Source organism: Kogia breviceps, chromosome 7 (genome assembly GCF_026419965.1).
Source record: "Kogia breviceps isolate mKogBre1 chromosome 7, mKogBre1 haplotype 1, whole genome shotgun sequence".
Taxonomy (NCBI): domain Eukaryota; kingdom Metazoa; phylum Chordata; class Mammalia; order Artiodactyla; family Physeteridae; genus Kogia; species Kogia breviceps.
The window spans coordinates 108,073,959-108,099,791 of record NC_081316.1 but is presented as its reverse complement, the minus strand read 5'-3'; the positions used below and the strand labels follow the sequence as shown (position 1 = coordinate 108,099,791).

The 25,833-nt window shown below is 56.5% G+C and overlaps 1 protein-coding gene across 4 annotated transcripts in view; it reads left to right on the top strand.

Annotated features, from left to right (window-relative positions):
* NECTIN1 (nectin cell adhesion molecule 1) overlaps positions 1–25,833 on the top strand; it is a 90,327-nt gene that overhangs the window by 44,540 nt on the left and 19,954 nt on the right. For 2 of the 4 annotated variants that reach the window (XM_059070614.2, XM_067039141.1), the window contains exons 2-6: positions 7,472–7,822; positions 8,361–8,663; positions 9,084–9,201; positions 10,692–10,843; positions 20,475–24,746. In XM_059070614.2, the coding sequence (XP_058926597.1) occupies positions 7,472–7,822; positions 8,361–8,663; positions 9,084–9,201; positions 10,692–10,843; positions 20,475–21,022 (1,472 nt within the window). In that variant the 3' untranslated portion in view covers positions 21,023–24,746. Of the gene's footprint in view, positions 1–7,471; positions 7,823–8,360; positions 8,664–9,083; positions 9,202–10,691; positions 10,844–11,395; positions 11,651–20,474; positions 24,747–25,833 lie in introns of those variants that run through there. The other 2 variants (XM_067039143.1, XM_067039142.1) reach the window with 2 other exon arrangements.

Sequence of the window (25,833 nt, the reverse complement as noted above, 5' to 3'; positions counted from 1 at the left end):
ATTAGCTCGATGGCAGGCGGGGCAGGCGGGCAGGGCCCGGGGAGCAGGTTTGTCGGCCGGCCGCGGCTGAGGAGCCTTTGTGTTTTGTTGCTGAGCTGGGGCTTTTGCAGGTCCGTGACGTCTCAGGGGCCAGCCTGATGCCTGCCTTGTTGGCTCAGCACTTCTGAGAAGCCACGAAGGCAGCCCAAACTGCCCGACCCCAGCGCCAGTGGGGAAACTGAGGCACGTATGCACAGGTCCCTGGGACCTGGGTCCCAGACCCTGGAGCTCATAGGGTGGCCAGGGAGAAAATAGGCAGGGCATGAGGTCAGGAAAAGAAACAGACTCATTCTTTGGTATCCTTAGGATGCAAGAACCCCTCTGCTGGGACTTCCCTGGTAGTCCAGTGGTAAAGAATCTGCCTTCCAATGCAGGGGGATGCAGGTTCGATCCCTGGTCGGGGAACTAAGATCCCACATGCCATGGGACAACTGAGCCCGCATGCCACAACTACTGAGCTCATGTGCCTCAACTAGAGAGCCCACGTGCTGCAAACTACAGAGCCCACACACTCTGGAGCCCACACGCCACAACTAGAGAGAAGTCTGCATGCCGCAATGAAGAGCCCCAGCAAAGATCCCCGCGTGCCGCAACTAAGACCAGACACCGACAAAAATAATTAATTCATTAATTAATTAAATAGAATAGCATTTTTTAAAAAAGAATAGGAAAACAAACTAGAGAGAGGGAAAAAAAAAAAAAAAGAACCCCTCTGCCAAGGACACAGGTCCCAGTGGATCTCTTCACCCTCACTCCCCACTGCCCTGGCTTTTTCCTGCTCTGTACATAGCAGCCTCCTGCAAGTGCCCCCGACCTGGGCTCCCAAAAGTCCCTGTTTCTGACCTTGCACCTGACACGTAGTCACTGGACTCCGATGGGGGCTCCATCCCTGGCCCCCAGCCCCTTGACCCACCTGCCCGCCAAGCCCAGCTCAGGTAGCCCACAGGCACAGTGGCTGCAGTATTGTAACTAGTAATTTTGTGCCATTTCTCCAAAGGAGCAATGTAGGCACTGAGATTACACAGGAGGGACACCACCCAGAATGAGGCCCTGGAGTGTTAGCTTGAGAGCCTGAGTCTTTTTTTTTTTTTTAATTTATTTTTGGCTGTGTTGGGTCTTTGTTGCTGTGTGCGGGCTTTCTCTAGTTGTGGCAAGTGGGGGCCACCTTTCACTGCGGTGCACGGGCTTCTCATTGTCGTGGCTTCTCTTGTTGCGGAGCACGGGCTCCAGGCATGCAGGCTTCAGTAGTTGTGGCTCGCGGGCTCTAGAGCTCAGGCTCAGTAGTTGTGGCGCACGGGCTTAGTTGCTCCGCGGCATGTGGGATCTTCCCGGACCAGGGCTCGAGCCTGTGTCCCCTGCATTGGCAGGCGGACTCTTAAACACTGTGCCACCAGGGAAGCCCCCCTGAGTCTATTTTGATGGCAGGTTAGGGAGAGCACTGGGCTGGGTCCTGCTGTTCTGTGTTCCTGAGCAAGTGACCCAACTGCTCTGGACCCTTGTCTCCTCCTTTGTAAAATGATGGGTTGCGTGGTCCATTGAGCTCCACTGTGCTACCATTTTCGTGGTCCTGGTTCCCACATCTGGGTCAGCCTCTGCTTCTCATGTAAGAGGGAGCCTGTGGGGAAAGAAGAGATGGTACCTTCTGTGGACCAGCCCTAGCTGCTTGGGGAACCAGAGAGAGTCTGTAGAGTACTCTCCAAGCCCTGGACCCTGCCAGCATCAGCCGTGACATGATCAGCTCAACCCAAGGTCAAACCTGCTCCTTCCCTCTCCCACAGGGACTTGCAGTCTATTTGGAGACGGGAGGATACAGTAGAAAACATGCTAAACACACATGCCAGGAAACAAAAAAGGGTACAGATTCATGTTATGTGCAGTTGGGCAATGAATAGAGGTATCAGCTAAGTAGGAGGAGTCCAGAAGGACTTCCTGGAAGAGGGGGACTAGAAGCACACAGTACAGTGCCTAGTACTGGGTAGGTGCTCGATAAATATTTGTTGAATGAAGTGCCAGGAAGGGAGGCCTCCTGCTTCATAAATGAGAAATGATGATGATGGTGATGGTGATGATTGTGATGTTGGTGCTGGTGATGATGATAGCAACTAACGTTAACTGAGCATTTAATTTTGTGCAAAGTGCTGTCCTCGAGTTTCACATTTACTCGTTTAATCATTACGACAACTTTTATAATAGGTATTATTATAATCCCCATTTTACAGATGTGCATCCTCAGTGCAAACTGAGGCACAGAGAAGTTAAGTCATTTGCCCAAATTTTCACAGCTCGTAGGTGGCAGAGGGGGCATGCAAACCCACACTGTCTGGCTCTTCACAACCCACCATACTGCCTGATGGGGATGGTGACCTCTTCAGAGGGTGGGAGGAGCTTGGACAAGGTACGGGAGACATAAGCATCAGTTTTCGGGCTGTCAGGGCTGGAGTGCTTGGTGGAGAGGCATGGACCCGCTGAGGGGAGGGGCTGTGTGGTCTCCAAGGGGACTCCCCTGCAGTGCACCCCTTCTCTCAGGCCTTCCAGAGAAGGCTTACAATCCACCTCATCCTGCACAGAGGAGGACCCTTCTCCTGGGTCCCCACCCTCAACTAGCCCTTTCTCACTTCTCTGTGGTGCCTGCAGCATTCTGACCCTGGCTGTCAGAGTCACTGGGGTAGAGTGTGCCCTGGTCTCTGAAAGCCTCCCAATCTGCCCAATCTAAACAATGAGGCACATACTCCCCTCACCCCCACATCCCCCAACCAAGACACGTGGATTGGGTTCTGGGTCCCTAAGCCTAAAGTGGGGGGAAAGGTAAGGGAGGGTCTTCAGCCCTTACCAGTCTTCCCAGCCCCTCCCAGTTCCACAACTCTACGATCCCCGTCCTCAGTGACCCCAAACCCCATACTCCAAGCATTCCCTTATGCCCACCCGCCAGGGTCCCCTCACCAGCCCTGCTAACAGCAGCAGTTCTAGGTGCTTTCACCAAAAGCATTTTTACCGCAAACATTTTGCCACATAACTCTTTGCCGTGAAAAAGAAAATAACTGGTTGACAGTTTGGTTTCAACTAGTTGAGATGCGCTAGCGTTTCTTCCAGTTAGTGACGTCACTGATGGCTTTATCAAGCTGACAGAAGATGATGGTTTTCCCCAAGAGTTGGTTTTGTATTTTGAAACACACTACATTGGAGGAGAAAGAGGCCAAGGGCCTCAAAGGCACAGAGTTGAGCCTACGTTTCCCATAGAACTTTTTGGAAAGTCTATCAATGGACATAAGACAATGTGCTGAGAACACACAGCAGTGCAGAGGCTTTCCCAACACAACACAAAGTTCAGTTACAAACATGCACCCTAGTGTTTAGAAACTGATACCTCTCTTAACGAAGGAAGAAATTTTAGCAGAAAAGAAAAAGTTCGATACCAAATGAGGAGACGAGTCAACAAATGTATAAAATAATATGAATGAAAGACTTGGAAGACAAGTGCTTACTGCTTAGACAAGTACAACCCCCAAAAGAAAATCAGTTCTTTGCACACATTTTATTTATTTATTTATTTATTTTTTAATTTTTGGCTGCACTGGGTCTTCATTGCTGTGCGCGGGCTTTCTCTGGTTGCAGTGAGCGGGGGCTACTCTTCATTGCAGTGTGTGGGCTTCTCACTGTGGTGGCTTCTCTTGTTGCAGAGCACAAGCTCTAGGTGCACACAGGCTTCAGTAGTTACAGCACACAGGCTCAGTAGTTGCAGCACACGGGCCCTAGGGCACACGGGCTTTAGTAGTTGTGGCACGTGGGCTCAGTAGTTGTGGCGCACGGGCTTAGTTGCTCCGCGGCATGTGGGATCTTCCTGGGCCAGGGATCGAACCCGTGTCTCCAGCATCAGCAGGCAGATTCTTAATCACTGCACCACCAGGGAAGTCCCTACGCACATTTTAAATTCAAATATTTTGTATTTTTCAATAAGATCTTTTTAATTTTGTTACTCATTTCTCCTGTTTCATTATGGCCTTTTTAATGTCCCTCATTTATATTTATTATTTTTTCTTTTTCTTTTTTTTTGTGGTACGCAGGCCTCTCACTGTTGTGGCCTCTCCCGTTGCAGAGCACAGGCTCCGGACGCACAGGCTCAGCGGCCATGGCTCACGGGCCCAGCCGCTCCGCGGCATGTGGGATCTTCCCGGACCAGGGCACAAACCCGTGTCCCCTGCAGCGGCAGGCGGGCTCTCAACCACTGCGCCACCAGGGAAGCCCCTATCTTTTTCGGCAAAATTGCTTTACGGACAATTAGTTATGCGGCAAGAAATGTGTCAGAGGCATCTGCGGCAAAGATGCTTACAGTGGAAATAGCAGACAAGGCTAACAGTAAGCTGTAGGCAGAGAGGCCCGTGTCAGGATGCGCCTGCCTGCTCCTTAGAGGTCCTCCCGCCCGCCTGCCCGCTCATCACAGGGCCAGAGTGGGGGAGCCCAGGGAACCCACTTAGTGCGCAGTGAGCGGGCACCCAGGCACCTTCCTCACTGCCCCTCCTGCCATGGGGTTGCTTCTGGGAGAGTCACACAGGAGAGGAGACAGCAGCCTCAACCCCAAAACAGACGTGGGATGGGGAGGGCCACCTCAGCCTGGTGAGGCGCTGATGGGTGAGAGGGGGCTTCTGGGGCACCTGATCCCCTGGCAGAAGCCTCTCCTCCCCACACCCAGGCCGCAGTCAGCCGTGTCCCCTCTTGGCGCTCACAGCTCTGCAGGGTGAGGTCACTGCTGAGGACGTGGCGAATGAATGTCAGCCTGTGCTCCAGGCACTGAACCCTGCCTGTCCCTACATCCCCAGTGGGTGAAAGGAGATGGGGTGGTGGAGGGCTTGGTGGGCTGTGTTCCGCTGTAGGCCCCACTGTGCCCTGGCACCAATCCCAAGGTGGATCCTGGTGCCTACACCCCTACCCACCCCCCACCGTGGCCCGAGCCTTCCCAACTGGCTTTTCCTGTTCCCGGCTTTGCGTGGTGAAAGTTCCCCAATTATACCCACATCATCTCAGCTGCTGGGCAGCCTCCAGCAGGCTTGGTGAGCAGAGGCTGGGGCGTGTGGGAGGGATCACCCACTTACCCTGGCTAGGGCTTAGCCGCTTGCCAACTGGCAAGTCAGCAGGAGTACTGGGCTTACTGGCCCACTGACTTCACTGTGAGACTGTCAGGGGTGAGGCCACAGCTGGGCTGGGCTGCAGTTCAGGGAATCAGACTGGCCAGAAGGGACCCTTGACATCGTAGAGTCCAGCCTGCTCCCTTACAGGGGAGGAAAAGAGGGCTCGGGAAGGAGAAGTGACCCGCCAAGGTGCCCAGGCGAGCTCAAGACGGAGCCGGGCTAGAAGCCAGCCCTCCTGACCCCCTGCTGGGTGTCTCCTGCATGGCTCTCCCACCAGCCCACAGTGTTCTCTGCCGGGGACATGTCAGAACCCCCCATACCAGCCAAGGAGACGGCTGGAGAGGTGGGGTGGTGGTACCCCAGGTGTACCTTGAAGGGCTGTGTGGACGTGAGCGGGCATAGAGAAGGGGACCATCAGGGAAGCTTTCAGAGCGTGGCGAGGGCCTAGCTTGGAGGGCCAAAGATATACCTATTCAGCAGGCATGTCTTGAGTGCCTACTGTGTGCCAAACACAGGGGATACCACAGTGCCTGGAGAGACCTGGCCTGTACCTTCTTGAGGGGAGGCGTAGGGGCCAGCATTCTTCACTGACCGTGGTCTTGGGACCCTTCAGAGGAATGTGGCCTGCTCACACCTCCATCATGCAGAGGCAAGCATAAGCCCCGAGTTCCCAGTCTGTAGCAGCAGACTCCCTTAGTGGGAGGCGCATTTAGGCCATCCCTCGGGCTCTGGGTCAGTCCAGGGCCTGACACTGATGTAATTGATGGCACTCAATAAAGTAACTGAGTGAAATAAGAATGGAAGGACAGCTGATGACAGAGCTCAGGAGCGAGCCCACTGGAGGGAATGACTGAGCCAAGTTCAGAGTTAAGGAAAAGCTCAAACAGAAGCCACTTGAGATGGAATGAAGCAAAATCGGTAGGGAGACTAGAGGGAATTTATTCATTCATCCAGTGCCACCGATCACTCCCTCCCTCTTGCAAATCTCTCCTCTCACGGCTTCCAGTGCCATTTGTCTGGCCACAAATATTTACTGAGCACCTACTGTGTGCTGGATACTGGGCTAGGCGCTGGGGCTACCGGGACGGCAAAGACACAGACGCTGCTCCGGAGGAGCTCACCGTCTGGCGGAGGAGACGCCAGAGGTGTGAACAACCATATTCTGCAGAAAAGAGCTGTACTAGGGTTGGGAGGATCAGGGGAGCTTCCCCAAGGAGGCGGCCTGAGTGGGAGATCCATAGGTGGAAAAGGGGCAGGGCCTGCCAGGGAACCAGAGGAGCAGGAGCCTAGACATGTAGCATCTACGGCTCTGTGCTCCTTGGAGGCTGGGACTGAATCACTCATTGACGTGACTCCAATGCTGATAATAGACTCAGAAATTGACACATAAATGGGAAGAGGGAGAAGGAAACACGGAAATATGGCACGTTCTGAGGAGGGGTCCAGTCTGACCTGGTTGGAAGGCCTCATGTATGGAGAGACGCAGACAGAAAGGCAGGACCCAGGTGATGAGGACGTCAAATGCCAAGTTAAGACATCCAGACTTGATTGTGAAGGCGAGTTAGAGCCAGAGAGGCTGAGCCTTGTGCGGCTCCCTTGCTGGGTAAGAGGGGCCGAGCCAGTGCACCCCAGGGCCCGGGCCCTCGGCCCTTCCTGAGGGAGAAGACAGTGGAGGTGGCCATAATGATGGCCACTGTGGGCCCCGGTGCTCCCTCAGCGCTTCCTGCCTCCTGACGCTTTCTCATCCGTCCTACCATTTGGTTCTCCTAGCAACCTGTGAGCTAGAGAGGACTGGATTATCTGCCCCATTTATCAGACGAGGGAACCGAGGCCTGGGAAGGTGAAGCAGCTGGTGGCCCCTCTGCTGAGCCTCTGCTCAAAAAGCAGCACATTCAACCCTCATCAAAAATAAGGGTGTGGACGGATATTTACTGCCATGGAGCAACATTGATGATATATCACTAAGTGAAAAGACAGTTTATGGAACAGATTACGGTATGGTTCTGATTTTGTTTAAAAAAAAAAAACAAACAGATGGTTACCTGGATATATAGAGAAGAATGTAAAAGAGAACACTTCCTATCAGATGGTCAGTGATCTGTCGGCCTGGTGGATTCATGGGTCGCTGTCATTTTCTTCTCAGCATTTTTTAGTATTGCCCACAACAGTGTTTCCGTAACAAGCAGTTATTATTTTAGAGTCAGAATTTTTTAAATAATGACTACTGGAAAATAGAAGACCAGCGCACAGGGAGTTGGGGCAGGGGCTGTGGCTGTCCCTGACCACCCTCTGCCATCTCCCTCCACCAGGCGCCCACACCCAGGTGGTCCAGGTGAACGACTCCATGTACGGTTTCATCGGCACGGACGTGGTGCTGCACTGCAGCTTCGCCAACCCGCTGCCCGGCGTGAAGATCACCCAGGTCACGTGGCAGAAGGCCACCAACGGCTCCAAGCAGAACGTGGCCATCTACAACCCTGCCATGGGCGTCTCGGTGCTGGCCCCCTACCGTGAGCGCGTGGAGTTCCTGCGGCCCTCCTTCACAGATGGCACCATTCGCCTCTCCCGCCTGGAGCTGGAGGATGAGGGCGTCTACATCTGCGAGTTTGCCACCTTCCCTGCCGGCAATCGAGAGAGCCAGCTCAATCTCACTGTGATGGGTAAGCTGACCTGAGCGCTCCCCTCTGCTTGGGTGGGACCTGTGGCCTGGAGGCTTGGCCATCTTCAATGGCCCCAGATGCTCTCCTTGGGTCGGCATGCTCCCGTGCTCTGGATGTGCCACTTCCGGTCCCTTCTAACCAGGCTGTCTCAGTTCACTAGGGATGGGGGCTGGGCCTTCGCTGTGGACAGAGCCGAGGATCAGTATTCAGGTTGGAGCCCCACCATGGGGCACTTTCCAGGTGGCCAGGAAGCAGGCAGACGGCATGGTAAGGGAGAGAGCCTCTTGAGCACAGCAGGACTCCAAGACGACTTCCATTTGACAAAAGGGGGTACAAAGACTAGAGCAGGAAGGCTGTGGGTTAGACCCGAAGAGGTCCCTGTGAGAAGTGCGGGGAGGGGCTTTGGTGAAGCATAGCTGAGAGGCATGGATGGCCAGGGTGACCTGAAGCAAGGCCTGGCAGGTACCTGCCCTCCTGGCCTGTGCGTCCTTGATGGGGCAGCAGAGCCAGACTCATGGCTCTCTCTGGTTCCCCACAGCCAAACCCACCAACTGGATAGAGGGCACCCAGGCAGTGCTTCGAGCCAGGAAGGGGCAGGATGACAAGGTCCTCGTGGCCACCTGCACCTCGGCCAATGGGAAGCCTCCCAGTGTGGTGTCCTGGGAGACGCGGCTGAAGGGTGAGGCGGAGTACCAGGAGATCCGGAACCCCAACGGCACGGTGACCGTCATCAGCCGCTACCGCCTGGTGCCCAGCCGGGAAGCCCACCAGCAGTCCCTGGCCTGCATCGTCAACTACCACATGGACCGCTTCCGTGAAAGCCTCACCCTCAATGTGCAGTGTGAGTGGGGCAGAGTGTCGGGGAGCTGGGTGTCCCAGGGTGGGGCAGGCGCCGTGGCCCCCTCACACCACCCCCACCCTCACCAGCCCTCCCTCCTTTGCTTCTCACCTCTCGTCACTCTCCCCACCCCCCTTCCCTCACCCCCTTATCCTTCCTCTTTTCCTTCCTCCTCCCTCTCTCTGGGGGTTCTTTGTCCTCCCCTCCTCTTCCCCCTTTGCCCACCCTCTCTTTCCCCCTTCCTCATTCCCCTGCTATTTCTGCTCCAAGGGTCCGTGACCTCCACCTTCCCTGTCATTCTTCCCCCTCTTCCTGCTGTTTCCATGTCACTTCCCCTTCCATCCCTTCCCCATCAGAGCCTCCCTCACCCAAGTCCTGCTCTCCTGACCTCACCCTTTTCAAACATCACCTCTTGTCCCACAGACGAGCCCGAGGTGACCATCGAGGGCTTCGATGGGAACTGGTACCTGCAGCGGATGGATGTGAAGCTCAAGTGCAAAGCTGATGCCAACCCCCCAGCCACCGAGTACCACTGGACCACGTAAGTGCTGCGGGGCTGGCTGGTCGCTTTGCCAGGAACCTTGCCGGTCACGGGGAGGCCCACCCACGCCACCTCCAAAAACCTTAGGCAGAGAGGAAATGAAGGTCTAGGCTCAGGTTGCTCAGTGAGAAGGGGAGAGGGGCCATGAGAGACATGCACGCGCGCACGCGCACACACACACACACACACCCTTGTTTGACAGCATCAGGGTCCTTGGGCCAAACCATTCTGCCAGGGGGGCTTCCCTCGTGATCTGCCTTCCTTTTGCTCCCTAATAAAGAATGTTGTCATTCTCCTTGGGTGATTCAGTTTGAGTCACTCCCACCCCAGCCCCCACTATTTATTTTTATCGAGGTGTCCCCAGGGAAGCTGGCTTTCTGGAGCATCCCAGCTCTTTCTTTGTTCCTTTTCCTTCTCTCCAGCACCCCCAGATTCTCAGGGAAGAGGCAGCACTCAGCCCAGAATGCCTGTGTTCATAGAGTGCTCATCCCAAAGCCCACCCTCCCATTCTTGGCTTTGTGGTCTTTGGGCCTGGACCTCAAAGGGTCTAGTCTCACCACCCCCAGCCAGCTCTGATGGCCTGAGCCGAGGTTCCTCCCAGAGAAGAGCTGGATGGAACTCACAGAAAGCAGAAAGACAGGGACGTGGGGAAGCTAAGAAGCAGGTTGACATGGGTGGCCAGAATACGGCTGCCCGGATCGGGTCTACATTCTTTTCCTAGGGAGTAGAAGGCACTGACATACCTTAGCTGTTCGTTACCACCCACTTCCTGGAACCAGGAGTAGTTCTGAAGGTGCGAGTGGGCCGGGCCTGCTTGCCAATTTCAGCTCCGGGTCAGACAGAATAATAGTTTTGTGGCATGGAGGATCAGGAGGAAGGAACAGGTCTCCTGTGTTCAGGAACCTTCTAGGACTCTCCCCCTGTGAAAAAGACCTGTGACATGCCCAGCAAGAAAATGAGATGGTGAAATGCAACATAATTCCTAAACATGGGTCACATCTCGTTACCTGAGTAGCTTGTTAAAATTCTAGGCCATGACCCCAGTGGTGCAGCTTTAGTAGATTTGGGGTTAGGACCCCAGACTATTAGCCAGCTACCCAGGAAACCAAGGACCAACTACCAGGAACCAGTGTGGTGGAAAGAGCACTGTGCCAAGAGTCCAAAGCTCTGGCTAGAACTCTAGTTGTCACTTTCTAGCTATGTTTCCTTGGCCTTGAACCTTGTTTCTCTTCTGTTAAGTGGGACCAGTATCTAACTGTCCTGTCTGCATGTCAGTGCTGTGATGAGCAAATGTGAAACACTGAACGACACAAAACTGCCAAATGCAAGAGATGATTGTTGTTTTTTATTGTTTTTACCCCTTCCGAGACAGATGCTGCCTCTTAACTCAGCCAAAGGGCTGATGGTGTTGAAGTCAGGTGGGTGACACAGGGTCAGCTTCTTGGGGCTGGAGAGTCATAACCCTCTGCTTTGTCTCCCAACCCCTGCAGGCTGAATGGCTCCCTCCCCAAGGGTGTGGAGGCCCAGAACAGAACTCTCTTCTTCAGGGGACCTATCAACTACAGCCTGGCAGGAACCTACGTCTGTGAGGCCACCAACCCCATCGGCACCCGCTCAGGCCAGGTGGAGGTCAATATCACAGGTAGGAAGCTGCACCCTTCCCTGCCACTCCCCGCCTCTCTGCGCCCACTGCCTCCTCCACTGCCAGCATCTGCCACCTATGGGCTGTGTCACTGTAGGAAATTTGCATCTCCTCTCCCTGATTCTCTGGTTCTCCCCTGAGCTCTGGCCATTGGTCTTGCTTTGCTTTTCTCTTTCCTCTGTGAAGGTTTTGTGTGAGACAGGGTGACCCCCCCCCCCTCCACCTCAGTCAGAGAGGGGCAGGAGGGAGGCTCCAGGAGGGAGGAAGGAAGTGCTGTTTACAGCAATGCTGTTTTGGGGGTGGGCGTGGTTAGAGCCTGCCCATGGGTCTGCCGACAACACACCTGTGATGCTGACTTGGTGGGGTGGGCTTGTGGGAGGAGCTCATCTCCTCTGAGCTTTGCTCCTGCAGTTCAGGAAACCTGTGTGGGCGGGAGGGCGAGGCTTACCTCAAGCAAAGATACAGAGGGAAAGCCAGGATAAAGCCCAAAGCCATGGTGGTTTGTGTGCCCTGCAACTGAATTGCTATTTTCCCTGCATTTTTCTCTCTCAGGGCAGATGGGAGGGAGACTCAGCCTCCTGACCTCTGAGAGCAAAGGGAACACAGGGGCTGGGCTGTTCTGGGGGAGACATCACATGGAACGTGAAAGGAGCATGGGCTTCCGTGTCAGACAGCTGGACGAGCCCTCATCTGTAAAATGGGCACAATACGACATGCCTTGAAGGCTTGTTGTCAGAATTTATATAACGTAGGCCAAGTACCTAGCACAGACCAGTGTGTCAATAAATGGCTCGTGTTCTATGGTTATTATCTTGTCTCTGTCATTATCATTATTAATGGAAAGATCAAAACAAGCCAATAGAGGGGTAAACTACCATCACAACTTCGCAACCAGAGTGTCTTTAACCCTGTATCTAAGCTAGTTCCAGGGTGAGAAAGTGACAGAATGACCCTCCTAGGACAGGAAGTGACATCATGCTGCTACTGAGCTGGACAGGAAGTGACCCCAGGGAGATGTTGAGCTAGGTTCAGGGATACTGGAAGTTGGGTGGCGGTTCCTGGCTCCGGGCACAGAGCTTGGGCAAGTCCTGAGGATTCATTAGCTCTGAGCCTGTTTCTCAGAAGTGGGAGACCTCACCTGTGGGTACATTCAAGGCACAGCTGCCGATAAAACAGCCCAAAGCTGTCCAAGCGCTGCACCTACCTGTCCTCGGGACTGTTCTGTCACCTCTCTCACCAGGGTTGGGAGGAGAATGGAGTCACTTGTCACTTGCTCTTCTCTTCAACTTCCTGCTCTTGGCTCTCGGACTGGTTAAGGTGGTACAAATGTCAGAGGAAACACACAGTTTTCAAGGCATGAGCCCGCTGTGTCCCCCTTTGCCTGGCAAAGCGATAGAGCTATTCTTTTCTACTTAACACCCCCCTCCAAAAAAAAAAAAAAAAAGAAGTGTCAGAGGTGGAGCCTGGGGAAAGCTGAGACAGCCCCTCCCCCACTCTAGGGTTTGGGGGTTCCCATAAGTTGGCAAGGATGGTAAGGCCAGTGTCACACACTTCTCGCCCCCTGGAGAAAGTGTGAGCAAAGCTCAATAAGAGCCTCCTAGGTGCCTGAGCTCTGGCCATGTGGCACGTGAGGGTGAACAGTGACATAAGGGAACATGACCACCTGAGGGGATGCAGGTCATGTGAGGGACAGCACGGCCTTGGCCTGAATGTGTTCACACACTGGCTCTTCCTGGCTGTGTGGCCTCCACCCCTCTGAGCCTCAGCTTCCTAGTCTGTAATACAGAGATCATACTTATCTCAGGCTTCTTTCCACCACGCCAAATCCGTATAGCACGGCCTAGCACACAGCATGGATGTCCCGCATGGGAATACCTTCACCCAGCAGTGGAGCACCAACGCCACCACTGCATCCCCCCCCCACCACTCGGGCTCTCTGGGGAAACTGCTGATTGGGAAATCAGGGGTGGAGGCCAAGAAACCCGGGAGCAATGACCTCCCATTGACCCTGCTGCCCAGCACGAGCGGACCGGCCAGAGGCCCGCTAAGCTTACGGGGCTAAGTGGTACTGCCCTACCCCAGAGGCAGGGCCGGGACAGGAAAGTCAGGGCCTCCCTTCTCCCAAAGCCCAGGAGAATGCAGGACCCACCGTGAGTGCAGGACCGCTCATCAGGCAGACACGGCAGGCCCAGGAGCAGCGGGGAAGGGAAGGGAGCAACTTCCCAAGCCCAGGCTGGGAAGAGAGAGCAAAGGAAGGAAGGGAAACCAGCGTGGAGGTGACCCATCTCCTTGGGCGCGCTTGCTCCAGCGGCGCGCCCTCAGTGGGATCTGTGGTCAGGCCTGGGTGGCCTTGAGGGGAAGGTGGGCCAGGGCCGCCCAGGGCTCCAGCTGGGAGAGGCATGCAGCGTGTCCTCGCGTGCTCCCCAAATACAGAGCGGGATGGGGGTGGTCACCAAAGCCGCACACATGGCTGGTGAGAAGGGCCTTGCGTAAGGGGACTCTGTCGTGGACAGCCCAGTTAGGCAGGAGCCAGGGAAGTGTCATGCTCCCTGAATCATTGATGGGCCCAGGAGCTGTTTCACCGGCCATCCCGAGGGCAGGTCTCTCAGCCCCCTCAGGAAGACTCAGCCGGGTGGCCTGGAGCCCCTTTCAGAGCCGTTCGCTCTGTTCGCTCTCGTACTCACACGGGCAATTTCCGCGCGGCCGCCGACCCCACCAGCCTTCCTCCCACATCGGCTGGTCTCCGGGGGGCACAGCCATGCCCTGTGCTCCAAGCCCCGCTGGTCTGGAGGGAATGCATGAACGAGATGGATAAATGGAAATGTAATTTTTCATCCTGGCCATCGTACAGGTAATAGCTTTGCCCTGGGCGCATCTGGCGAGGGAAATGAAGAGCAGGGCAAAGGAAGGCGTGCAGCAGGGTGCGTGCCAGAGACACACGTGTGTGCAGGGCACGCGTGCACAGGGCCGCTGCACCACCTGCACAGACACACTTTGGCACAGGCTTCTTGGGATCGCAGATCCCAGAGGAGGTGGCCTTTGAGTTGTTCCTCGGAGGGCTGAGTGGCGGGTGAGCGGCGATGGAGGAAGAGTGGGGGAGGAGAATGGCTGGGGCCGAGGGGGCAGGGACAGAGGGAGCAGAGCGTCCTCTCTCTTGGCCACGGGCGACCTCGGAAAGCAGCAGCGTGGCAAGGAGGGTGGTCCAGACTGAGCGCCTGGGAGGCTGTGTGGATGGCACCTGGGGGACCGGTAAGGGGCTGTATGTACAGTGAGTGTTTTTCTAGAGGGAAACGACAGGTCCAGGCTGTGGCCGTGCAACTGACAGAAGAGACAAACCAGACAAACCAGAATTTGTGGATACACTTCACAGGGCCGGGCCCGCAGAGAAACCCGTTTCCCAGGGGCGGTTTCATGGGGTTGGCCCCTAGTCACAAAACAAACCTGTGAGCTCCCCTCTGTCCTCCCTCTGGTGGCAACGCTGAGGGCGGGGAGGGCTGCCAGGGTATGGCCTTGACCAGACTAAAGAGGCCAAAGAAGGCAGCATCTGCCCCTGGGACTGGGTTTGTCCAGAGAAGAGTGTCCAGGGCACTCCCAGGAGCCAGGCAGGAAGGCCACCGGGGTGCAGGGTGTCCCCAGTTTCCATTTCCAGCACTGAGCCGGCTCAGCCATCGGGGGTGAAGGCAACAGGGTCTGCGCTTTAGGCCGGGAGTCCTTCAGACCAAAGGGGCTTGGGGGTCCATCTGGAAGGGAGGGCTGTGTGAGCCTGCGAGCGTGCGTGCCCGGGCGTGAGTGTGGGCGTGTGCCTCTGAGCGTGTAAACGTGCACAGGCACGCAGGCGAGCGATGTCTGCGTGCTGAGTGTGCAGAAGGGGCCCACAGCTGTGCTGTGGCAAATGTGGCCGCCTCCGGGCCGCCCGTGGCAGCACTGAGGAGCCTGTGGGGAGGCAGCTGCGTCCACACCCCTGGGAGGATTCAGTTCCCCTCCACCGCGATGAGGCCCTGCCCACTGGTCTGCGCAGTGCACAGCTGCTGCAGCTGCGGGAGCAGGAGAAGGGCTTCCCAGAGCTTGACCTCAGGCCTTCCCCCCTCCCTGGGCCCGCAGCACTGCACACTGGGAGGTGTAGTTCTCACAGCTTCCCGGCCTAGGCTTCTGGTGCCAGAGCACTGCCTGCCTGCCTGCCTGCCTGCGGAAGCAGCAGGCGTTGGTTTGAGAAGCCCGAACATTCTCTTTGACCCCAAACCTCCTCTGGATCCTAGAACCAGACTAAACCCTAAGCCTCGCTCCACCTCCGATCCATCCAAAGTCCCCGGACTAACCCACCCACCTCAGTCAGGAGACCCCCGGCCCCAAAGGAATGCGGAGCCTCCACTGCCCCAGGGTCCCAGCCAGCCTGCCATCCCTGAGGGGGAGGCTGCAAGCCTTCAGCAATGGGGCTGGGCTGCCCCCTTCGTAAGAGGAAGTGAGGGGAGCCGGCTGGTCCCCCACCAGGAAGCGCAGATGACCCCACGGCCCAGCTCTTCTCTCCCGCCAGCTGCGGCCTTTGAGGCTCTGCTACTGGCACAAAGACGGGAGCTACTGGCTGAATGTGACAGCTGGAGGGATGGAAGGGGAGGGCGCTCCGTTCCACACCAGACAGCCACCTCTGCTTACAAATGAGTTAGGTTCCCACATGCACTCCTTCTGCACCCTCACTTGGCATCTCCACACAAGTCTGCCTTGCTGGAAGGTCATCTTAACCGGTCTTCTGCCCCTAGGCAGTCTGGCCCTAAAGTAGGCAAAATAACCAGGGTTCCCTTTGGTCCCAAAAATCTCCAGGGAAGAGGAAACATACTTAGGACTCAGGTGGGGAAAAAGGTAAACAGAAGGCCCTAGAGAGGAAAGAGACCCAGAGGCTCACCTCTGAGACATGGCCTTGCCTTTGTAGAATTCATTCACCAAATGTTCTTAAACTCCGGCCACGTGCCAGGCCGTCTAGGTGGCGGGGAGTACATCAATGAGCCAAAGTCCCTGTCCCCGTGGAGCTTACGCTTTAGCACAGGAGGACAGAAAACAAGTAACAGTTAAAATACGTTTGAAAAATTAAGTGGTGATAAGGAAAATTGAAGGTGATAAGGAAAAAAGAAAACAGGGTGAGGGATTCACAGTGCTGGGGGTGGGAGTTTGTGAGCTGTGATTTTCAATAAGGTAGTCAGGGGAGGCCTTGGTGAGAAGGTGACCTCCATGAGAAGTTGGAGCCAAGCCCCGAAGGCGTTGAGGCAGTGAGCATGGGACACCTGGGGGAGGAGCTTTCCAGGGGGCAGAGCCACCAGTGCAAAGGCCCTGAGGAAGCTGGGAGTGGAGCGAGCTGGGAGGAAAGCAAGAGATGAAGGCAGAGGCACAGATCATGTAGAGCATCTTCAGCTCTCAGATTTAACAGAATCTTTGTGGCTGCCATGTTGAGAATAGCCTGTACAGGAAAGGAGTGGAATTGGGGGAGCCAGTTAGGCAGCTAGCTATTGCAACAATCCAGGTGAGAGATGATAGTGGCTGCGATCAGGGTAGTAGTGATGGAGCTGGTGAGAGGAGGTCAGGTTCGAGATTTACTTTGAATTCGAATTTACAGACTAACTGGGACAGCAGCCACTCTCGTGAAACGGGGAATACATTAAACTCTACCATACCGTGATTAGTGGGGCCCCAAAAATTCAGTCTAGTCAAGTGAAATGTAGGAGGGATTTACTTCTCCTTGGGTCTCTGTTGCTACCGAAAGCATAAAAGTAAATATAGTTGAACTAATATCGTACACAACTGGAACACACTGAATTGAGTCAGTCCCAAATTATCATGACACTGCTGCTTCCTCAACCCCTCTCCCTGTTCCTGCGGAAGGAAAGAACTTTAGCCACTTGAAAACTGGCAGAAGGACCAGAGCCAATCATGGTAGATCCTAATTTGCATTTACTGCAGCTTGTTCTATCAGGCCTTACTACAATATGTCAGTATATGATTAACGAAATGGAGTAAGCTATTGTTTATACCAGAATGAAAGCTGCAGACCACTGGTATGTAAACATTCTAAAGAGAAAGAGAAGTGTGAGCTGGAGAAGAGAAGGCTGCACAAAGAAGGGACCGAAGCACAGAAATAGGTAGAAGGAGATGAGGAAGGGCATTCCGGGCAGGGGAAACAGCATGAGCAAAGGTCTGCAGTAAGGAATCTACCTGGGGGCTGCCCTGGTGGCGCAGTGGTTGAGAGTCCGCCTGCCGATGCAGGGGACACGGGTTCGTGCCCCGGTCTGGGAAGATCCCACATGCCGCGGAGCAACTAGGCCCGTGAGCCACAGCTACTGAGCCTGCGCGTCTGGAGCCCGTGCTCCGCAATAAGAGAGGCCGCGATAGTGAGAGGCGCGCTCACCGCGATGAAGAGGGGCCCCCGCTCGCCGCAGCTAGAGAAAGCCCTCGCACAGAAACGAAGACCCAACACAGCCAAAAATTAATTAATTAATTAATTAATTTAAAAAAAAAACAGAATCTACTTGGACAGCAAGAACGGTGAGTTGGCCAGACCCAAGATCAAGTTGCGTGATGGAAGCTTTGAAGACCAGAGTGACGTGGTCCAACAGGCAATGGGGAAGTCATTGCTAGTCTTTTGAGAAAGGGAATGGTAGTGTCTACACAGTGAAAATTAACCTGGTGACTGTGGATGGAGTGACTAAAGGGAGGGCAGAGACCAAATGAAGGTGGGAGATTCACAGATCTACTATAAAAGTAAAACCTGGTGTCAAGTGAGAAGCTATTGAATAGGAAGAGTCAACAAGATTTGGTGGCAGATTTTGACCCAAGAGATGGAGAAGGAAGAGTCAAAGATAAGTAAGATTCTAAACTGGAAGAGTAGACAAATGGTGGTGGAGTTGTGGTGTTGAATGGAGTGGGTTTGGGGGGAAGACGGTGAACCATGTTGCGAGGGATGGGCCTTGAGTGGGTGGAGAGAATTCCAAGCGAGGTTGTGCTAGATAGAAGAGTGTTCAAAGTGTGTCCCCAAATTCTTCTCCTGTGAATGGTCCTTGAGTCAGGAGGGTGGGCTTTGTGTTCCAGTAGGCTGGGAAACACTGTGTGTTCCTCTTACAGTTCACAGTGTGCATGAGAAGATGAAAGGGCTCTGATGCTTTGTCTCCACCGACATTTCCTGAAGCGTTTGACCCCAGTATTTTTGCCAGCCCTCTGAGCCAATGGCTTGAGGTTCCATGGCCACAGCTTGGGAACTGCTGTCCCAGAGGCCTTTGGAGATAAAGCCCCAGAGTTGGGGGGAGAGCTAGCTACCCGAGATGGTTTGGAGAGCCAGGAGGATCAAGGGAACTCATGACACTGAGGCCAGGTCTGTCCCTAGGACAGAAAGCAGAGGGTAAGGTCCAAGGATGGAGCCCCCAGCCAGGCGGCTGGAGCAGAGAGAAGGCCCAGAAGTGCAGTCTGCAGACAGAAGGCTCCAAAAAGAAAGCTGAGGGTCAAGGACTCCTTGTATTTATTGGGAGGCAAAGGAAACATGTCAGAGAAGAAGGGCAGGTTCCTCCACCTGATGCCTTTCTTATTCTGCTGCCCTCTCCAAGTCCTAGTCATCCTTCAAGGCTTGGCCTAAGTCTTCTCTCCTCCAAGCAGCCTTTTCAAACTCCAGGCCACAGGACTTTCCTGCACTGCACTCCTGAAGCCCTTATCGGCCAGCGCCCTTGACGTCCACATGCTGCTTTGCCTAAGAGTGTCATTTGGTTCCTCAGCTGGGCTGTGAGTTCCTTGTATCCTGTGACTAGTGAAATAGATGCTCGGTACATGTTTGCTGAGTGGATGGGTGGGTGGGTGGATGGAGTGATGATGAGGCAGGTGGCGAGAGGAGAGAGCACGCAGGTACCGGGTAACAAGTGAAGGGGGAGCCGGCAGGTCGAAAGTACACAGGTGGCTAGGTTCCTGCCAGCGGCCTCTTGGGCGTTTCTCGTGGCAACATCTCCCACCTCACGGGAAGCAAGTGTGCAGCCCTTTTCAGGGCGGTAAACAGATGGGACCTGGTGAACCAGGAGAAGACGCTTGAGGTTCAGGGAGACTGTTCTGGAAGTGGGCGGTGAGGCCAAATATTCAATAAATATTTCATGGGCAGCCACTAGGTGACCTGCACTGAGGACACGGTGGTGACAAGTGGGAAGCTGAGTCCTCAGTGGTTGTGCTTCTCTCCGCCAACTCCCGCCCGTGGAGAGGCCCGGAGCAGGAGCCTCTGGGGGCTCCCAGCTCAGCCATGTGACACAGGCAAATCGCCTCCCTTCTTCGGCCCCCGTGTTTTCATTAGCCCTTCCCGCCCGAACTCGCGGAAGGCCCTTCCTCTTCTCTTCCAGAATCCTTGCCCTGTTCCCGCTACAGACAGCACCCCACAGGCTCTCACACCAGACCGGCTCCACCTCTGGGAGGAGGGACTGGTCTCATAGGAGAAACAGGATTCCCACGGAGTGCGTGATGCTGAATCGGGGAGTGAGCTGGCAGAAACAGATTCCCAAAGGCCAGAACATATGCCCAGATTGACCGCCTCCCTTGGCCTGAAGAGAGGAGGGCTGAGAGCGGCCGAGGTCAGCCCTCCGGGCCTGCCCTGGACCCGCCCACCGGCTCCTCCTGTCCAAGGCCAGCCGTGGTCTCCGGTGCCACCCTGTGGTGGTGCTGGGAACCGCCTCCCTCAACCTCACCTGGGGACCCCTTCGGCCTCTGGCCCGGCCTCACTGGCAGACAGACACCCGCCCAGCCCTCTCTCCCTGCCCAGCCACTTCCTTTCTCTTTTCACCTTTTCCGCCTTCTTGTTTCTGCTCTGTCCTCAGTGTGTACATATTTGTACACACACGTTCATCACATCAGCACATGTGTGGGCCGCTCCCGACAAGGGTGTGTGCCGGCACGCGTGCTCGCTTGTGTATACTTGTCATCTTTGCTACTCACGTGCTCTCACGCTCCCTTTCTGCACAGCCATGCTGAGCGTCTTATGCTCAGAGCCCAGCTTGGCTGCACCCTGGCCCCCACCCTGCCCTGCAGGGCCAGACTGCAGCCAAGAACCACAGCCCGGGCCTCTGGCACTCACAGGCCATCTACGGGGCCAGCACCTTGGAGCGGATGAAATCAGGCGTGGGGCACCCGGTCTGCTCCAGGCTCCAAGTCTCAGAAGCCAAGGTGCGGTGCTGGGGCGCAGTGACACTTGCACAGGCTTTCGGTGCAAGAGAATCAACGACCGCGTCATTGGCTGATGGCCTCGGACAAGTTATTTGACCTCTCTAAGCCCCGTCTCTTCGTGTGCTGGAGTGAAATTAGTAGCATACTTACTTCACAGGGTGTCATGGCGGTGACTTGCGTCTACTGGACCCTGGGTCATGGGTGGGCTGGCTCCATATCCAAGGAGAAAGTCACCATGGGGGCTCTGGGGCTACGAGGCTGTCTCTGCCTCTCCCAGGCCCCAGCTACCCACGCTGCAGCGTGTTGGGCTCCTGGTTGGGGGTGGTACTTGGGGGGGGGGGCGGCCTTTGGAACCGGAGCTGGCCTCGGGCCCACTTCCTGGCTTTCCCTTCCCTGCCACCCCTGCTGACTCCTCAGGAGCAGACACTGACACTGTCCCCCTCCATCTCTCTTCCTCACCCAGAGTTCCCCTACACCCCGTCTCCTCCCGAACACGGGCGGCGCGCCGGGCCAGTGCCCACGGCCATCATTGGGGGCGTGGTGGGGAGCGTCCTGCTGGTGCTGACCGTGGTTGGCGGCATCGTGGTGGCCCTGCGCCGGCGCCGTCACACCTTCAAGGGTGACTACAGCACCAAGAAGCACGTGTACGGCAATGGCTACAGCAAGGCCGGCATCCCCCAGCACCACCCGCCCATGGCCCAGAACCTGCAGTACCCTGAGGACTCGGACGACGAGAAGAAAGCCGGCCCCCTGGGCGGCAGCAGCTACGAGGAGGAAGAAGAGGAGGAGGGCGGAGGGGGCGAGCGCAAGGTGAGCGGCCCTCACCCCAAATATGATGAGGACGCCAAGCGGCCCTATTTCACGGTGGATGAGGCGGAGGCCCGTCAGGACGGCTGCTACGGGGACCGGACTCTGGGCTACCAGTACGACCCTGAGCCGCTGGACTTGGCCGAAAACATGGTTTCTCAGAACGACGGGTCTTTCATTTCCAAGAAGGAGTGGTACGTGTAGCCCCGTCTGCAGAGCCCCTGCCCCAAGCCCACACCCGCACGCCCCCTGCCCGCCCCCCACCGTCCACTGCCCCAGGAGCTCGGCAGAGACTCACCCAGCTGCTCGGGGTACCTGGGAGCCCAGGGCACGCGACCTGGCTTTGTTTTGATTTCCTCCCTGCCCCCCCACCCTCCCCCATGGTGTGTGTTCACTGTGGCTTCGGTGTTGCTGGTACCTTTCCTCCCCTGACCTCACCTGCCGCCCTCCGCAGGGAGCCCTAGTCCCGTCTTGTGTACCTAGACATCCCTCCGGGATTTGGGGAGCCAGCCCTCCCCCGCCCCCAACACTGGAATTTGTCTGTGTCCTCTCTCTGCGGGTGGAGGGCTGAAGGGGCTCCAAGAGGAGAAGCCCCCTGCCGCCGACCCCAGATGCTGCTCCTTTTTCCCTGGGAGAGGGAACCCGGCACCCACTCCCCCATCCCACCGTGAGCTGACCAGCTGGAGTTCGAACCCCCGGTCTAGGCAGCCATTGCACCCAAGGGGTAGGGGAGGGGGGGCGGCTTTTCCGAAGCACCCAGGGTTGTCTTTGTTTGTTAAGTGAATCAAGCTGAAGTCCCCACCTGAGGCCTTGGGCAGTGTGTTTTCCTGGCAAGGTTAGTTTTACATTTTTTTTCCTCATTGGCCTCCAGAGAGTTAAGGTAGACTCTGGCCCACACTTCCGATACACTTCTACCAACACGTACGCACACTTACACACACACACACACTTACACACACACACACACACACACACACACACACACGCTGCCCATGTCTACCCCTGTGCTCCCCCTGGGGTCACATGCCTTACCCAGGCTGGACACTGCCCAAGACCCGCCTCTCTGCTCCACCTCTCCCCCTTCCTTCCAGCTGAGGATGGGGGCAGCCTTCAGAAGCTTCCAGGGAGAGCTGAGACTGGTCCCTTCGGTGCCTCCACCCTAGCATCTCAGGCTGGCTCTTAACTGCTTCTTATAGCATGGAAGTTTCTTGAATTTCTCCCTATCTATCAAGTGCTAGCAACTCTTGATTTTCTTGGGGAGTCAGAGCTGGGATCCCAGAAGGGAATGACCTCCAGGAGCTACAGGTGAAGGAGGATCAATGCAGAGGGCAACAGAGAAGGAAGCCCGCACAATAGGAGCTCTGCAAACACAGGCTGATAAGACTGCAGAGCGCAGGTAGCTCCTGGCCCACAAAGGCCAGTGTAGGTGCTCCGGGCCTGCCAGAAAGTGCGAGGGGAACGGGAAGCCAGGGATCCTGAGTCTGAAGCTCCTGCTCGCCACCCTCCCCGTCCTGCTTCAGCTCTCCCTGGTCTCCATTCTGGATGAGGTGGGGAACCCTGGAGAAGCTTCCCCTTTGAGTTGTAGATTCCCTTCTTGAATGGGGCTCTGGGTTCCTGTCAATCACCCGAGACTGATGGTCTTCCCCAGGATGCCATGGAGCAAGGCCCCTCCCAGCCCCTTCTTTGCTCCCCCAGCTCAAAGTGCCTCAGTCCCTCCATTTGCCTACCCCATCCCCCCAGCACTCTAGATGGGAAAGACCCTGGGATGGGAGAGACAGCTTCATGCCCGCTCATGAGGATTCCAGTGGACTTAGCCCAGGGCGCAGGGGCTCTGTGGAATGGCAAGTGTTGGGGGGAGGAAGGCACACCACTCTGTGCCCCACGGGCACCAACGTACCCCGCCATAGGCTTCCCAAGGGAGCCCCCAGCCTCCCGCCCTACTCCTCCCCTCCCTGGTGCTGCTGTGGAACCCCCAGCCAGCTCCGTCTCTGCCCTGGCAACCCTGGACCCACCAGCTGGATCACGCTCCTCCCCCAGCCTCCACTGCCCTAGCCCCAGCCCAGACCACCCAGTAGCCACGTAGCAGAAGTCTGAAGCCATGCCAGCCCTGGGGCGGCACTCCCCTCTCTTGGCATTGGGGGTACTGGATGGGATGGAGTTGGGAGAAACTTCTGGGGTCTTTCTAGCCACAGGGCAGAGGGGGTGAAGGAGCTGGGCTGCATCTCCCAGCAGTATTAGTGTCCCCCCCAGGGCAGAGGACCTTTTCCATGTTACATCACTACCCCATCCCACCTCACACCACCCTGGCCCCTCTGCTTGGTCCCCTTGCCCCCAGGCAGGAGGAAATCCCAGGGGCCTGCCTGATAGAGGCATTCTCTGTCCCCTTGAAATCACAAGACTGAAAAGACTCTTCCTCTTGTGTCTCCCGTATCTGCACTGCCACCCCCTCTTCCTCCTTCTATGATGGACTTAGGAGGCCCCCGGGCCTAGCCAAAGCACTGAGTCCCCCTTAAGACACCTCCAAGCCCTCCCCTCCAGCAAAGCACAAATTGTGGGGTCCATGCCAGATGTGTGGGCCACGTAGGAGGCTCCTGCCTTGGCGGGGACCCATCAGCAGCACGCCCAGCAGGGCAGCTGCTACCCGGGGCCAAGAGTCGGCACGAGGCCGGGGTCGGCACTTGGGCCTGGGGTGACGGGGTTTTCTGTGCCCCAAGTTTGTGGGGCGGTGGGTACTACTGCTGCTGGGCCCATAGCCACAGCCGCTGGCACAGGGGAGTCCTGGCCCAGCAGAGAGACAAGGACGTCTTGCTTCTCCGTGCCCCCAACATGAGCTGAGCTTCTGCCTTTGCTGGAAATGAAATAAACTTGGTCTGCATTGTGCCAAGGCCTCCCCCCACTTGTCATCCTGCCTCTTGTTGCCCTCCCCGTCCCTGCCCGCCCCCCACTCCACCAATACCCCTCTTTCCTTAAGATTTTGATATTGTTCTAATGTGTAACAACCCTCTGAGTCCCCTTTGACGGGAAGGATCTGAAGAGCAGCGCACATGGAATCAGGGAACACAGGCACGCACGCGCAGCCCCGTCAGGCCTGGCCCATGCGTGCGCGGGGGCGCACGCCCCCCGACAGACCCAAGCACAGGTGCCCCAGCCCCACAGACGTGCCAAGGGGCTGGGCTGGTCCTGCTGAAAGCCCTTCAGGAAAAACGGATTTCCCAGCGCTCGGGCCATAAGAGAGACTCACGGGGGCCCTCTTTCCCAGGCATGTGCCCCCATGCCAACGCCCCTCCCGCGTGCCCGAGTCACTGGTGCAATAATTTTTCTGCCATCCTCCAAGCAGAGGAATCGAGGATTGTGTTAGGTGGTGTGGGCAGCTCACGTGGGAGCAGGGGAGGGCTGCCAGGCCCCCCGGGGGCCAGACGGAGACCTTCTAGGCCTGACTGCCACCAGGAACCCTCAGGTGGGCCCCACCAGGCCCCAGGCCCACGGGGAGACGTGCCCAGGCCCCTGTGCCATGGCCCAGGCGGTGAGGGCTTCTGGGACCTCGCTGCTGCCGCCCGATCGTAAGGCCAGAGGAGCCCCTGCCCCACCCAGTGTGTGCTGCTCTTCTGACTCCTGCCGTGAGGAATGGGATTCTTGGCCGGAAACAAACAAAAACAATGGTTCTTTTTTTGTATAAATGGAAACAAAATCCAGGAGAAGCTGCCCCCTCCCCTCCCCCCAGAGTGTGATGCACTACCTTTGCTTCAATTTCTTAGTCACTGTTTTCGTCTTTGGTCCCAGGGACGGCCCAGCAGATTCTCCTGGTTCTAACCCAGGGGGTGTTTGCATCACCCCCTTTTACTTGTATAAAAAAAAAAAAAAATGATGGGTTGAAAAATGTACTGAGAAAAAAAAATGTACTTTTTTATAAATAAAGTCTTTAAAACAACCCTGGTTGCTTCGTGTCCCTCGGGAGCTGGGCCCTTCCCCACGGAGCTGGGGGCAGGACAGGGTACAGCGGGGATGAGCCAGCTCCCTAGTACGAGGAAGGCAGCCTCCACCCCGGGCCCTGTCCCCATGGCTCTGGAACACTGACTGGGACCCCGAAGGAGCCCCCTGCCCAGGCCGAAGGAGACCCAACCCGCCCTCTTGCGGGAGCCCCAGGGGCAAACGTGAGGGTCCTGCCTGAGTCCTCAGCACAGCTCCCGGGCTGCCACCGAACCGCCTTCCACACAAGTGCGACCACCGTGGACAGCAGCATCGGGAGGGGCTGGGCACTCAGACACAAGCAGGGAGCCCTTTAACATGCGGCCTGAGAGTCTGGGGACCGATGGTGCAGAGGGAGGGCCCTGTGCTGGCTAGAGTCCCCTGCCCTCCTGCCCCAGAGCTCCTACTCAGGCCCCTCCGATTCCCCTCCTCACCGCCCCCACCCACTGTCCTGCTCCTTCCTGCCAGGTCCCCTCCTGTGGCGGTTTGGAGAAGAAAACCAGCAATGTCACACCTGTCGTGTTAGATCCCTGGGGACAGGGCAGAGACAGGAGCTTTATCCTCTCATCTTTTTGGAGGATACTGCCTACTGCATCTCCTGCAAGCTCTCAGAGACCCCGTCCCCCCCCCACCCAGGGGGCTGGTTGGAAGGAAGGTCTCCTAGTTCCTTGGTTACCTCGCCCCTCCCCGCTCCAGCACCATCTGCTTCCCATCTCCTGGTCTGGAATGCAGGACAAATCGATCCAGGGGTGGCAGTGGCAGGGGCTTCAGTGACTGCCCCCTCCCAGCCACCCCCAGAAGCATCTCCTTTCACTGAAATCCACACCATACACCCCTGAGAAAAGGGGGTGGGGACGCTGGAAGCCTAGGTGGCTGCCCAGCAGCAAGCCCTCCCGCCCATCTGGGCCAAGACGACGCCCTCCATCCGTAGGACTGGGGCGGGTGGAATTGGCTGGAGCAGGAGAAGCCAGCAGCTGTTGGCAGCTGGCTGGGTCCCTCACTGGAAGGTCAAACCCAGCACTTTAGACTGTGTTGGGATGTTGACACTC